The 14,569-nt window shown below is 38.9% G+C and overlaps 1 protein-coding gene across 8 annotated transcripts in view; it reads right to left on the bottom strand.

The window, feature by feature from the left end:
• The window catches only part of STK33 (serine/threonine kinase 33), a 193,996-nt gene that overhangs the window by 18,990 nt on the left and 160,437 nt on the right, over positions 1 to 14,569 (bottom strand). For 6 of the 8 annotated variants that reach the window (XM_049890307.1, XM_049890305.1, XM_049890309.1 and 3 more), the window contains one exon: positions 14,035 to 14,235. The exons of the other annotated variants lie outside the window; for them this stretch is intronic. In XM_049890307.1, the coding sequence (XP_049746264.1) occupies positions 14,035 to 14,235 (201 nt within the window). The remainder of the gene's footprint in view (positions 1 to 14,034; positions 14,236 to 14,569) is intronic. 8 annotated transcript variants of the gene reach the window in all.

The following is a 14,569-nucleotide window of genomic DNA, read 5'->3' on the forward strand; positions in this document are numbered from 1 at the left end:
CAAAAAATCACAAAAATCTTTCATTTTCATTAAGCAAGTTCATTCGAACTTTCATTAAGCAAGTTCTCCATTTTTGAAGCAAGAATTGCTTCAAACATGCTTCTGTCACATCCAGAGGTTCTAGCCCCTCTCTCCATGGTTATGGGGGATGTGTTTTTACAGATTTATTTATACCTGAACTTAACTGAATAACGAAAGTATTTTACTATTTATCAGGAATCACTAAAGACTTAATGCTAGAAGGTGTGTTACTGCAATAAGGAAAGGTCTGCCAACTGTCTCACTTGAGATGGGTAAACGCTGTTCCAGGATTTAAAGTCTTCGGTCTATCTGATTGAGGAGATTAAGAACCCATTGTAGGAAATTTAGAGGGTTACTAATAACACAAAACATTATCTAGATATACTTGGCCTATAAAAAACAGATATACTACAGGAGAGAACATTTTTATCCTCAAGAAGCACCATTACCTAAACTGGCTGAAAGGCGGAAATGAAAAATAAAAGGGGAGAGGAGCATTACCAAGTGCCAAGTATGTGAGAACAAGTCTAAAAAAATGTAGTGTGTTACCTTGATCCAAACATGAACAACATGGAGCTGCAGACTGTATTTTTCCACAATGTCCAACGCATTTGGAACTAGGTATTTTTTTTTTTATTATTATTATTATTCAGGGAAAGGGGAAGGTGCTTAGTTCAAGTGTTTTGTTTTTTAACAAATCTTCATTTACTCTCTCCGCTAGTTTTCCATGAGCTCTGCTACTTACCGAAAATGTGTGATTAGCTTGGCTTGTGAAAAACAAAAAACAGGAGCTCCAAATGGATTTCTTTTTCCAGAAGAAAAAACAGTAATACAATGGAAAGCAGGAACTTCTGGGAGATTTCCATTTAAGTAAAAGTCAAATTTCAAATATTTTAAGTGAAAAAAGGAATTATACGTCTCTCTTTAATTTACTGTTGTTGTTGTTAGGTGCTGTCGAGTCAGTTCTGACTCACAGCGATCCTATGTATGCCAGAATGAAACACTTCCCAATCCTGTGCCATCCTCAAAATTGTTTTATGTTTGAGTCCCCTGCTGCAGCCACTGTGTCAATCCATGTCATTGAGGGTCTTTATCTTTTTCACTGATGCTCTACTTTACCAAGCGTGATGCCCACCTCCAGGGATCTGTCCCTCCTAACATGTCCAAAGTACATGAGATGAAGTCTCGCCATTCTTTAGTAGTTTTAAAATATTTATATCATCACATCAAATTTCCCATACAATCTAGTTTTAACAAAAAAACTTTTTCCATGAAAAATATTTCAAAATTCATAGAATATTTAATTTTAATAAAAATTAATATTTCACTCTTAAGAATGTTAATTTATATATGAATCCTGTGTGGCCTCAAGAGTAAATGGCCAATCCTATTTCTAGTTATCACTTCAAAATTTTATACTCCACCATATACTGTTAAAGATTTGGAAGAACAGAAACAATTTTTAAAATTTTTTTTGTTGTTGAGAATATACACAGAATATATGCCAATTCCAGTTTCTACATGTACAATTCAGTGACACTGATCACATTCTTCAGGTTTTGCAACCATTCTCACCCTCCTTTCCCAAGTTGTTCCTCTGCATTAACATAAACTCACTGCCCCAAAGTTTCCTATCTAAACTTTTCAGTTGCTGCTGTCAATTTGATCCCATATACATAAACCATAAAAGGGCATAATGCTCAAGGCAGAGACTCTTTACTAGTGAAGTTAAACTATTGTTTGGCTTTAAGAAGATTTCAGGGGATATTTTTGATATAAAGTTTAAGGTTTAAAGGCTATCTCAGGGCAATAGTTTATGGGTTGCTTCATCCAGCCTGCATGGCTCCATAAAACCTAGATTCCATGAGAATTTTAAATTCTGTTCTGCATTTTCTCCCTTTGGATCAGGATTCTTCTATACAATCTTTAATCAAAATTTTCAGCAGTGGTAGCCGGGACCATCCAGTTCTTCTGATCTCATGGCAAAGAGGACAGTTTCATGGAGGCAATTAGCCACACATTCTATCTCCTCCTCCTATCCCTGACTCTCCTTCTTCCTCTGTTGCTCCAGGTGAATACAGACCAAATGTTGGACCTTGGATGGCTACTTGGAAGCTTTTAAGACCCCAGTCATTACACAAAAAAACTGGGAGCTAGAACAGAAGCACTGAACATATTATTAGGCCAACTAACTGGGGTGTCCCATGAAACCATGGCCCTAAACCATGACCCTAAACCCTAAACCTCTAAGGAGTTTCCTCTTTGGAAACTCTACGGGGCAGTTCTACTCTGTCCTATAGGGTCGCTATGAGTCAGAATCGACTCGACAGCAATGGGGTTAAACCTCCAAAGCAAGGAAATAAATTCCTTAAGGTGTTTGGTTATGCACAAGAAGTCTCAGCAGCTACTCTTTAATTATTTTTGCCATTGTTGTCAATTCTGTATCACACAGCTTTTGCCAATTCCACTTTTTACAGGTATACAACTTACTGGCAGCAATTACATTAATTGGATGTGCAAACCTACCTTTAATCAATGTGGTTTTTCCCTCACCATAAGCTGAAACTCAGTACTCCATGAGCAATAACCCCTCTTTCCCCCTCCCTCCCACACCTGGTAACCACTAAGAAACTTTGTTCTCTATACATTTGTCTGTTCTTGTCTTTTTATATGAGAGGTCATACAGTATTTGTCCTTTATGATTGACTTATTTCACTCAGCATAATGTCTTCAAGCTCCATCCATACTGTAGCATTTATCAAGGCTTCATTTCTCTTACAGGCTAAGTAGTATTCCATTGTATGTATGTACCATGTTTCCTCTAATCTATTCATCTGTTGATGGGCATTTGTTTCCACCTTTTGGCTATTGTGATTAGTGTTGCAACGAACATTGGTGTACTAGTATTTGTTTGAGTCTCTGCTTTCAAGTCTTCTGAGTGGAATTGCTAGGTCATACAGTAGTTCTATTTTTCTTTTTTTGAGGAACTACCACATTGCTTTCCACAGTGGCTATGTCGTTTTGCATTTTCACCAGGAGAGAATAAGGGTTCCAATTTCTCTACATCCACACCAACATTTGTTATTCTCTGTTTCTTTTCGTTTTTTTTTTAATCTTAGCCATCTTCGTGGGAGTCAAATGTTAATCTTTTTGTGGTATTGATTTGCATCTCTGATGGCTAATGACATTGAACATCTTTTCTTGCATTTGGTGGCCATATGAAATGTCCTCTTTAGTGAAATGTCTATTGAAGTCCTTTGCCCATTTTATGATTGGGTTATTTATCTTTCTGCTGTTAAGTTGTTGAGTTTTATGTATTTTTGGTTATTAGATTCTTACCAGATATACGGTTTCCCAAAAATTCTCCCAGTTGGTATCTTTTCATTTTTCTGATAAAGTCTTTTGATGACTAAATTTTTAAAATTTTTACAAGGCCCCATTTATTCATTCTTTTGCTGTTTATGCTTTTATTATATTAGATAATCCATTTTTAAAAACCAGGCCCAACAGTGTTGCCCCTGCATTTTCTTCTAAGAATTTTACGGTTTTAGTTTTCATATTTAGGTTTGTAATCCATTTTAAATTTGTTTTTATGTAATGGTGTGAGGCATGGATCTTATTTCATTTTTCCACACGTGGAAATCCAATTTTCCCAACACCATTTATTGAAGGGACCCTTCTTTTCCCACCAAGTAGACTTTGCACCCTTGTCAAAAATCAGTTGGCCACAGATGTGTGTTTATTTCTGTACTCTCAATTCTATTCCACTGGACTATTGTTATATCAGTACCAGGCAGTTTTGATTAGTGTAATATGTTTTAAAATCAGGAAGTGTGAGTTCTCCTCTTTCAACACTGCTTGAGCTATTTGGGGTCTCTATGAAGTTCAGAATTGGTTTTTCCATTTCTGTAAAGAAGGCTGTTGACATTTTGATTGGGATTGAGTTGACTCCATAGATCACTTTGAGTAGTACTGACATCTTAACAATATTAAGTCTTCCAACCCTTGAACAGGGAACATCTTTTCATTTAAGTCTTCTTTCATCTCTTTCGGGAGTGTTTTATAATATTCATTATATAAGTCCTTCACATCTCCACTTAAATTTACTCATAGGTATTTAATTCTCTTCGATGCTATTGTGAATGGAAGCATCTCCCTAATTTCCCTTTCAAAATTTCTCATTGCTGGTGTTTTTTTTTTTGGGTGTATAGAAACCCAAATTATTTTTGGTTGTTGACCTTGTACCCTACAAATTTGCTAAATTGCTCTAGAAGCTTTCTTGTGGACTCATTGGGATTTTCTATATTTATAGGACCATGACATCTGTGAAAATACACAATTTTACCTCTTTTCCAATCTTGATTCCTTTTAGCTCTTTTTCTTGTCTTACTGCTCTGGCTAGGACTTCTAACACAATATTGAATACAAGTGGTGACAGCAAGCATCCTTGTCTTGTTCCCAATTTCAGGGGGAAAGCTTTCAGTCTTTCACCATTAAGTTTAACATTTGCTGTTGGCTTTTCATACATGCCCTGAATCATATTGAAGAATTTCTCTTCTATTCCAATCTTCTTGAGGGTTTTCATTAAGAAAGGGTGTTGGGTTTTATCAAATGCTTTTTCTGCATCCAAAGAGATGATCATGTAGTTCTTTTCCTTTCTTCTATTGATACAGTATACTATGTTGATTGATTTTTTTTTAATGTTGAACCATCCCTGCATTCCTGGAGTAAATCCCATTTGGTCATGGTGTATGACTCTTTTAACATACAGTTGGATTCCGTTCATTAGTATTTTGCTGAGGATTTCTGCATCTATATTATAAGGGATAATGGCCTGTAGTTTTCTTTTCTTATGGTGTCTGACTTGTTTTGGTATCAGGATTATGTTTGCTTCATAGAAGGAATTAGGGAGTATTCCCTCTTTCTTTACTTTTTGGAAGAATTTAAACATGATTGGTGTCAATTTTTCTCTAAGTGTATGGCAGAATTTCCCAGTGAAGCCAAGGCTTTTTTTTTTTTTTTCGCTGAGAGGTTTTGATCACTGGTTCCATCTCTTCACTTCTTAACGGTTTGTTGAGACTTTCTACGTTTTCTTGAGTCAATTTGGGTATGTTGTGTGCTTCTAAGAAGTTGTCCTAAAATGGTTATGAAATTCTAGGTTACCCAGTTTGTTGCTATACAATTATTCATAATATCTTATCATAATGCTCTTTATCAGGTCAGTTGTAATGTCATCTCTTTTGTTTCTTATTTTGTTTATTTGCATCTTTTCTCTTTTTTTCTTTGTCAGTCTAGCTAAAGGTTTGTCTATTTGATTGGTCTTTTCAAATAACCAACTTCTGGTTTTGTTGATTCAATTGTTATTCTCTTTTAGACTTTGTTTATTTCTGCTCTGATCTTTGTTATTTCCTTTCTTCTGGTAGGTTTAGACTTAGTTTCTTCCTCTCTTTCTAGTTCCTACAGTTGTAGAGTTAGGCAGTTGATTTGAGCTCCTCCTTCTTTTTTCATGTAGGCATTTATTGCTGTAAGTTTCCGTCTGAGTACTGCCTTTGCAGCATCCCATAAGCTTTGGTATGCTGTGCTTTCATGTTCATTTGACAAGAAATTTGTGGTTTCTCTCTTGATTTTTTCCTTGACCCACTGGTAGTTTAGTAGTATGCTGCTTAATTTCCATGTGTTTGTGTATTTTCCACATTTTTTTTTCTGTTATTGATTTCTAGCTTCAATCTGTTGTGGTTAAAGAAAATACTTTGTACAGTTTCAGCCTTTTTAAATTTATTGAGACTTGCTTTGTGATCTAACATGTGTTCTTTCCTGGAGAATGAGCCATGTGCACTGGAGTAGAATGTACATTGTGCTGTTTTGGTGTGGAGTGTTCTATATATATCTGTTAAGTCTAGTTGGTTTATAATGTCATTCAGTTTGTCTGTTTCCTTGTTGATCTTTCTAGATGTTCTGTCCAGTACTGAAAGTGGTGAACTGAAGTTTCCAACTACTATTGTAGTGCTATGTATTTCTCCTTTCAATTCTATCAGTGTTTGCTTTATATATTTAGTTGCTCTGATGTTGGGTGAATATATACTTATTATTGTTAAATCTTCTCAATTAATTGACCCTTTTATCACTATATAATGTCCATCTTTATCTCTTCTAACAGATTTTTGTCTTAAAAGTCTACTTTGTTTGATATTAAGATTACCACTCCAACTCTCTTTTGGTTATTATTTGCATGAAATATTTTTTTTCCATCCTTTCACTTTCAACCTATTTGTGTCCTTGGGTCTAAGGTATGTCTCTTGTAAACAGGATACAGTTGAATCTTTTTAAAAAAATCTATTCTGCCACCCTCTGTCTTTTTATTGGCACATTTAGTCCATTTGCATTCACTTGTAATTACTGAGTAATTACAAGTAAGTAAGTCAATTTCCGCCATTTTGTTGTTTTTTGTGTGTCTTAAGCATTCTTTGTCTCTGTCCTTTACTACTGCTTGCTTTTGTGTTTTGTTGGTTTATTGTAGTGAGCTCTTTTGGTTCTCTTCTCCTTTTCTTTCGTGTATTTCTTAGATATATTATTAGTGATTACCATGAATATTAAACTTACCAGCTTGTATTTATAACATCCTAGGGTAAGCTGATACCAACTCAGCTCAGTAACGTACAAGAAATTCTATACCTATACCAACCTCCCATTTTGTTATTATCACTATTTAAGTCTTCATGTTTCATGTGCCCTGTAACATAATTTTATCTTTGCTTTTTATATATTTGTCATTTAAAAGCATGAAGGAAAAAACAACTAGAATTATCAAGCATGAATATCTTTTTTTTTTTTAATTAACTTTCATTGAGCTTCAAGTGAACGTCTACAAATCAAGTCAGACTGTCACATGTAAGTTTATATACACCTTACTCCGTACTCCCACTTGCTCTCCTCCTAATGGGTCAGCCCTTCCAGTCTCTCCTTTTGTGACAATTTTGCCAACTTCCAACTCTCTCTATCCTCCCATCCCCCCTCCAGACAGGAGATGCCAACACAGTCTCAAGTGTCCACCTGATATAATCAGCTCACTCTTCATCAGCATCTCTCTCCTACCCACTGTCCAGTCCCTTTTACGTCTGATGAGTTGTCTTCGGGAATGGTTCCTGTCCTGGGCCAAGAGAAGGTTTGGGGACCATGACCGCCGGGATTCCTCTAGTCTCAGTCAGACCATTAAGTATGGTCTTTTTGTGAGAATTTGGGGTCTGCATCCCACTGACCTCCTCCTCCCTCAGGGGTTCTCTGTTGTGCTCCCTGTCAGGGCAGTCATCGATTGTGGCCAGGCACCAACTAGTTCTTCTGGTCTCAGGATGATATAGGTCTCTGGTTCATGTGGCTCTTTCTGTCTCTTGGGCTCTTAGTTATCGTGTGACCTTGGTGTTCTTCATTCTCCTTTGATCCAGGTGGGTTGAGACCAATTGATGCATCTTAGATGGCTGCTTGTTAGCATTTAAGACCCCAGACGCCACATTTCAAAGTGGGATGCAGAATGTTTTCATAATAGAATTATTATGCCAATTGACTTAGAAGTCCCCTTAAACCAAGGCATGAATATCTTAATACTAGCCCTTATACTTGTCGATGCAGTTCCCTTTATTAGGGATCTTTCTTTTTATGCATGGCTGTGAATTACTTTCTAATGTCTTTTTCCTTTCATCTACAGAATTCCCATTAGTATTTTTTTGTAGGGCCAGTCTGGTGCATATGAGCTTTCTCAGCTTCTGTTTGGAAATATTATAATTTCACCCTCATTCTTGAGGGACAGTTTTGCTGGGTATAATATTTTTGGTTGATAGGTTTTTTTTTTTTTTTCTTTCTTTCAGCACTTTGTATCATTCCATTGCCTTCTGGACTCCAAAGTTTCTGGGGAGAAATTGGCATTTAATTTTATTGAGGATTCTTTGTATGTTATTGTTTTCTTCTCTCTCACTGCTTTCAGGATTCTTTCTTCATCCTTACTTTTTGAGAGCTTGATTATGATGTGTCTTGATGCAGATCTCTTTGAGTTTGTCCTGCTTGGGGTTCTTTGAACTTCTTGGATTTGTAGGTTCATATCCTTCATCAGATTGGGAAACTTTTCTGTCATTATTTCTTCCAATATTTTCTCTGTCCTTTTCTCTCATCTCCTTCTGGAATTCCCATGATGCATGTATTAGGTCTTTTGATGTTGTCCCATAGTTCCATTAAACTGTGCTCAGCCTTCTGGAGCCTCTGTTCTTGTTGCTCTTCAGACTCTATAATTTCGACTATCTTATTCTCTAACTCATTCATTCTTTCTGATTAAATCTGTTGTTAAATCCTTCCATTGCATTTCTCAGTTACTGTCCCTTTCAGCTGCAATATTTCTGTCTGGTTTCTTTTTATCTTTTTAAAGATTCTCAATTTGCTCTTACATTGTTTCCTTTATTTCCTTTAGATCTTTGTCTATGTCTTCTCTTCACTCTTTAATTATGCTTAACATTGTCACATTATACACTTCCATTCTTTTCATTATTCGGTCTTCTACAGGTGTGCTTCCACTCCCTTCATTGTGTTCATTTGGATGGGCCATCATCTTTTCTTTTGTGTGCCTTGTGATCTCTTGTTGGTGCTCTGAAATTGTCGAGGGTGTTAACTTTTTCAGTTCTCTTCTGTATTTGGTGTTTTTTGTCCACGCTACTTTCTACAAAAAACTCTTAGGCAGGCAGAGCTTTCAGCTGTTGCTTACTCTTTCCTCTCCCTCTCTGGTTTAATTATAGCTTGAAAGCTCTAGATCTCGATTTTCAACTTTCAATGTCTCCCAAACACACCAGGGAACACACTGTGGTCAATCTGCTAGCACTGCCACTCAGGTGAGATATCATGCTCTAATCAATCTGTCCACTAAGGGGTGCAATCATCTCTCTCTGGATGTTACTCCCTTCCCTTCTCTGTTTCTGCAACCACATTTGCAGTTAGAAAACCCACACCTAGTGAAGCCCCTTGGAGCCCTGGTGGCAGAATGGTTAAGAGCTTGTCTGCTAACCAAAAGGATGGCAGTTCAAATCCACCAGCCACTCCTGGGAAACCCTATGAGGCAATTCTACTCTGTCCTATAGTGTCACTATGAGTTAAATCAACTTGAAGGCAATGGGTTTGGTTTTTTGGTTAGTGAGCCCCCTTGGGAGCTGAGTATTGCCCTCTGGTTTTGCTCGATGCTTCCTTCCCTTCTCTGTGTGGGCTGCTTATAACTGACCTGGCATTTAGGGGAAGCACAGGCAGGCTTACCTCCATTTCAGGAAGAGAAGGGTCTGGCATTCCCCAGAAGGACCTCGGAGAAATCTTTTTGGTTTCAGAGCCCCAGTGGCCCTGCAGTGGCTGGGAGAGCTGTCTCCACTTTGGTGACCCACCTCCTGGCTCCACTGTAGGGAACCTTCTGTAAGAGTTTGTATCAGTCCAGCAGCTAACAGCTACCAGGTTGGGGAGTGGCTGTCATGCTCCAAACAGACCCCAGGGAGGTCTACCTTGTTGCTATCAGCCTCCCCCACCCCCCGTAGTATGTTGGCTGTGGGTGTAACCTCCACTCAATATGACCGCTTCCTAGCACAAAGCAGCCTCAGTCAGCATTCCTTAACACCAACTGGAAGCGGGAGCAGACAGACGTGAAACTGACACCTAGGGAGATCTGTCCTGTTGGTTACAGAGGGCTAAGCTATGGGGTACACAGAAAGGCAGGTAGGCTGCTTACTATGGGAGCCAATTCCACTGCAAGGTGCCTTCTGTAGCAATTTACAGCAGCCTTGCAGTTGTCCACGACCAAGTGCAAGAGGGGCTGTCACATTCCTATTGGACCCTAAGGAGGTCTGTATTGTTGTTACCAGAGTGCACCTGGTAGATTGTTGTCTGTGAGTGCAGCCTCCACTCAATATATTTGTTTCAAGGCACACCGCAGCCTCGGTCAGTAGACCTCAGCACCAATCGGTAGGGCCCAAACTAACCCTCAGGAAGGTCTGTCCTGTTTGTTTTGGAAACCTAAGCTATGGGGTGTACTGGGAGGCATGTAGAGCACTACCTATGGAAGCAGACTCCACTGCAGGGGCCTTCAGTAGCAATTTGTAGCAGCCTGGCAACCAACAGTTACCACCTGTGGGAGAGGTGTAACACTCCAATCGGATCCCCATGGAGGTCTGCCCTGTTGCTATCAGAGCTCCCTTGGTAGACTATTGGCTATGACTGCAGCCTCCAATCAAAAGATCTGATTCCTAGCACATAGCAGCCTCAGTTACCAGTCCCCAGCGCTGACCAGAAGTGGGGGCAGACTAACCCAAACCGACCCTCAGGGAGATCCATCCTGTTGGTTTCAGAGACTTGAGCTATGGGTGCACAGGGAGTCAGGTAGAGTGCTGACTACCTGTGCAGAGTCCACTGCAGAATGCCTTCTGTAGCAATCTGCAGCAACCTCACAGCCGACCATAACTAGGTTATGAAGGGGCTGTCACACTCCAAAAAGACCCCCAGAGGAAGTCTGCCTTGTTGTGATCAGAGCCCCCCCGCACCCACCCTCCTGTAGTACATTGGCAAGAGTATAGCCTCCAATCAAGGTGCCTCCTTCCTAGCACACAGCAGCCTCAATCAACAGTCCTCAGCGCTGGCCAGAAGAGGGAGCAGAAAGACCCAAACTGACCTCCAGGGAGGTCTGTCCTGTTAGCTATGAGCGCGCAGGAAGGCAGGTAAAGTGCTGACTATGGGAGGAGACTCCATTCACTGCAGGGGTCCTCTGTAGCAATCTGCATCAGCCTTGCAATTGAAAATAACCAGGTGCGGGAGGTGCTGGCAGGCTCTTAATGGACCCTGGGGGAGGTCTGCCTTGTTGATTTTCGAACAGAAGCTTGGGGTCCTGTCTCTTTGTGTAGGCAGGTGGTGTAGTGGTTAGGGAATCAGGCTGTTTTGCTAGGGCCACTTTCTCAGTTCACAGCTGCCAGTGCCCATGTGGCTGGGGGAGGGGCCAAGATGGTGGGAGAAGCAATTTTCCTACAGCATGTGACTCGGCATGTGACTCGTCGTTGATTCCTTGATTCTTGTCTGTCTGCAGTTCCCAGCTCCTGTCCTCTGTTCCCCAATTCAGAGTCCCTGAAGGCCAAGCACCGTTTACTTGTTGCACTTCTTTTTATATTTGTAGGGGAGGATTCGGATGGTGGTCTGTTTATGCCACCATCTTCCCAGAGTTCTTCCAGAAGGAACTTCTTAATATAAACTCAACTTCAGTGCAATTAATAAAATTTACTCATAAAAATTTATGAAAAAATATGGCAAATGCATGAGAAGTAATCTGTCTGTTCCTTTTAAGAGAAAACATTTTTCAGAAAAATTTCCATATAAAGTAAGCTATCCTTCCCAAGATATCATAGCCAATACCTAAGCGTGGGAAAGTTCTTTAAAGGACATTTAGGGCAAACTCCTGGGCAGTTTTCAGGAATGCCTGCTACGGCATTTATAACAAGAAGCTTTTCAGAGTCAGCTTGAATATTTTCAATGATTGGGAGATGGTGGGGGGCGGTTACTACCCATGGCCCAGCTGGTGAGTTCTAATTGCAGAAACGTTCTTCCTGTTGGTGAGTAGAAGTCTATATTCTTAAAATTTCAACCTAGCTGTGGAGCCCTGGTGGCACAGTGTGGTTAAAAGCTTGGCTGCTAACCAAAAGGTTGGCAGTTCTGATCCAACAGCCACTCCTTGGAAATCCCGCTTGGAAACCGACTCAATGGCAATGGGTTTGGGTTTTTTTTTTTCAGAGACGGGGGTTTGGTTACAGCTGTAGCATCCATGAGCAGCCCAAATTCCAATCCTCCTTTTCCCTATTAACTGAGAGTAGCATGGCAAGCTGTATGAAATTCTTAGGGCTGCCCAAACAAAATACCACAATCTGAGTGGCCTGTAAGAACAAAAATTTATCATCTCACATTTCTGGATGCTGGAATTCAAATCAGTGTGTCAGCTAGGTCATGCTGCCTCTGAAGTCTCTAGGAAAAGGTCCTTTCTTATCTCAACCGGCTTTTGATAGCCCCAAGTGTTCCTAGGCTTGTAGATGCATCTTTACATGGCCATTTTTCCTGTGTCTGTATCTCTTCTTTTATACAGACACCATTCAGACTGGATTAGGGCCCACGCTATTCCAGTATGACCTCATATTAACAAATAAAATCTTTAAAGACCTTATTGCCAAACAAGGTCACATACACACAAACCAGGGTTAGGGTTTCAACATATCTTTTTGGAGGACACAATAACTCATAGCACAAGTCCTATCACTTTGTGACTGGGTGAGAGGTGACAGAGTAATAGAAAAGAAGATGGAAGACAGAACCAATATAAGCATTTATGGTTCACAGGGTATTTTAGGTCAGGTTCAATGACAAACACAGATATAATCTGAGACTATGAAAGAAAATGTAAGTGTGTGTGCACGTGTATATACACATATGTGTATGTATACGTATGTCTATATGTATGTATACAGGTATGTGTGTATGTATGCTTGTATATTTAAATGAGTGTGTCTGTGTATGTATGTGTGTGAATATGTTATGTATGCATGTATGTGCATATGTATGTGTGTATGTGCATAAAATGCAAAGTCAACTAACAGAAAAAAATCTTCAAACTATGTTCAATAAGGAAATGCCAACAAGGGTTTTTAGGATGTTATTTTTAGAAAGAATACATATTACAGCTACTAAGCATTATAAAAATTGTTAAAAACTAGAGAGGAAGAAGGGAGTTCAATAAAACCCAAAAAACTAGAGAGGAAGAAGGGAGTTCAATAAGGTGTGTTTATATTATGGTTAAAGTATGATTAGTTCTAAATATCTGAATCATTAAATGTTAAACTTATTATCTAGACATTTGTCATCAAGTAAATGAAGAAGTTCTTAATCAGTTAATGAAAATTAACCATAGATCACTCTACCAAGCCCCTTTCAGGAACACCACACCTTCCTGGGTTTGGCTCAGGATTTATCCTGTCAGACTCTCTCTACTCTGCCTATATCTAGGCCTAGGCTTCAGAGAATCAAAAAGCCTCAGCTCCTCACAAGAAGTGTGGGTTGCCTTAAGGTGAACACTGCCCCTGTGGCAGGATGCTCAATTATTACAGAAGAGCTAAAATAAGTTCATTAGACTTCGAGACAAGAAAAACAAATACATACAGAAAAATGTTCCACACACAGAAGCAAACAAAAAAAAAAAGTGGGTAAATTTTGCCAGGATATCCAACTAATAGACCATAATCTAGAATTAACCAAAATTCTACCAAATTCTATTCATCAAAAAAGGATAAAACTCTATTCACATCTAATAAGGTAAAAATGATAAACCTATTTAAAGAGTTTTGGTCATAATAAACATGGAAACAAGTAACTAGATAATATAATAAGTCTTTTTCTAGATAATACATAAAACCATTCCAAGTTGTATGGCCTGTTAAAATACAGTAATTTCAACCACAAGCCAATAACACTGAATAAGAATTAAATTACCTTAAATCTAGGCAAATCACTAGATAAACACTACATCAGGAGTTGGCAAACTACGGCCCACAAGTCAAACCTGGCATACTACCTGTTTTTGTAAATAGTTTATTGTTTTTGTAAAACACAGCCACGCTCAGGATTTATTACCTATCACTGTTTTCACACTGTAACTTCAGAGTTGAGTGGTTATGACAGAGACTATACGGCCCACAAAGCCTAAAATATTTACTATCTGTTCCTTCATGCAAAGAGTTTGCAGACCCCTGTTCTACAAAATCACTGATCTTAAAATAAACATGTAGGCCATAGCTGAATCATAATAGCCTACACAGCAGGAAAGAACCTTACTTGATCTATAATTCAGGCTCTTTGTTACAAACTAACAACAAAAAAGTCAAAGTTATAAAAAATGTTCTAAATGTTGTCGGGTATTTTAGAGTTTGGAAAAGTGCAACAACTGTTCTTCCTGCTTGTTTTGCTGGTTCTTCCTACCTGTTTTTCCTCCTCTTCCAACGAAGTGTTATTGATACCATGGACACTTAAACTGCGTGGGCAATCTTCCAACTTTCCTTGAATGGACCAACTGCTCTTCTTTTGATCCACTGTGTTTTCCTCATCACTTCCTGGGTTATTTTTCCATTCCTTCATCATTTCTAATACGTTAATTGGTCTTGCTGAAGAAAGTGTATTGCCCTGTTGTTAACAAATGAATTTTTGGTGTTAAAACAGTTTGGATAATGGAACAGATTCTTAAACCTTTAGTAATATATTGCCCCAGATTCAGTAATAGTCATATGGAAAAATTGCAATGCTGAACAAATAGTAAAACTTCTGATGCCCTTTGGACATACTCATGGCTCACAACTCTTGAATACTATTACCACAATATGCCAAAGTTTGAGATGAATGGAAATATTCAGGCTTGAAGAACAATGCAGCATGTTTGCGAAATGGACATATACAGGGCAATTCCCTAGAACCCAAGAGCATAACCTCTTTAAGAGCTGTTCTGACAAAGGTGATACAG

The sequence above is a fragment of the Elephas maximus genome, chromosome 7, assembly GCF_024166365.1.
Source record: "Elephas maximus indicus isolate mEleMax1 chromosome 7, mEleMax1 primary haplotype, whole genome shotgun sequence".
In the NCBI taxonomy this organism is placed as follows: domain Eukaryota; kingdom Metazoa; phylum Chordata; class Mammalia; order Proboscidea; family Elephantidae; genus Elephas; species Elephas maximus.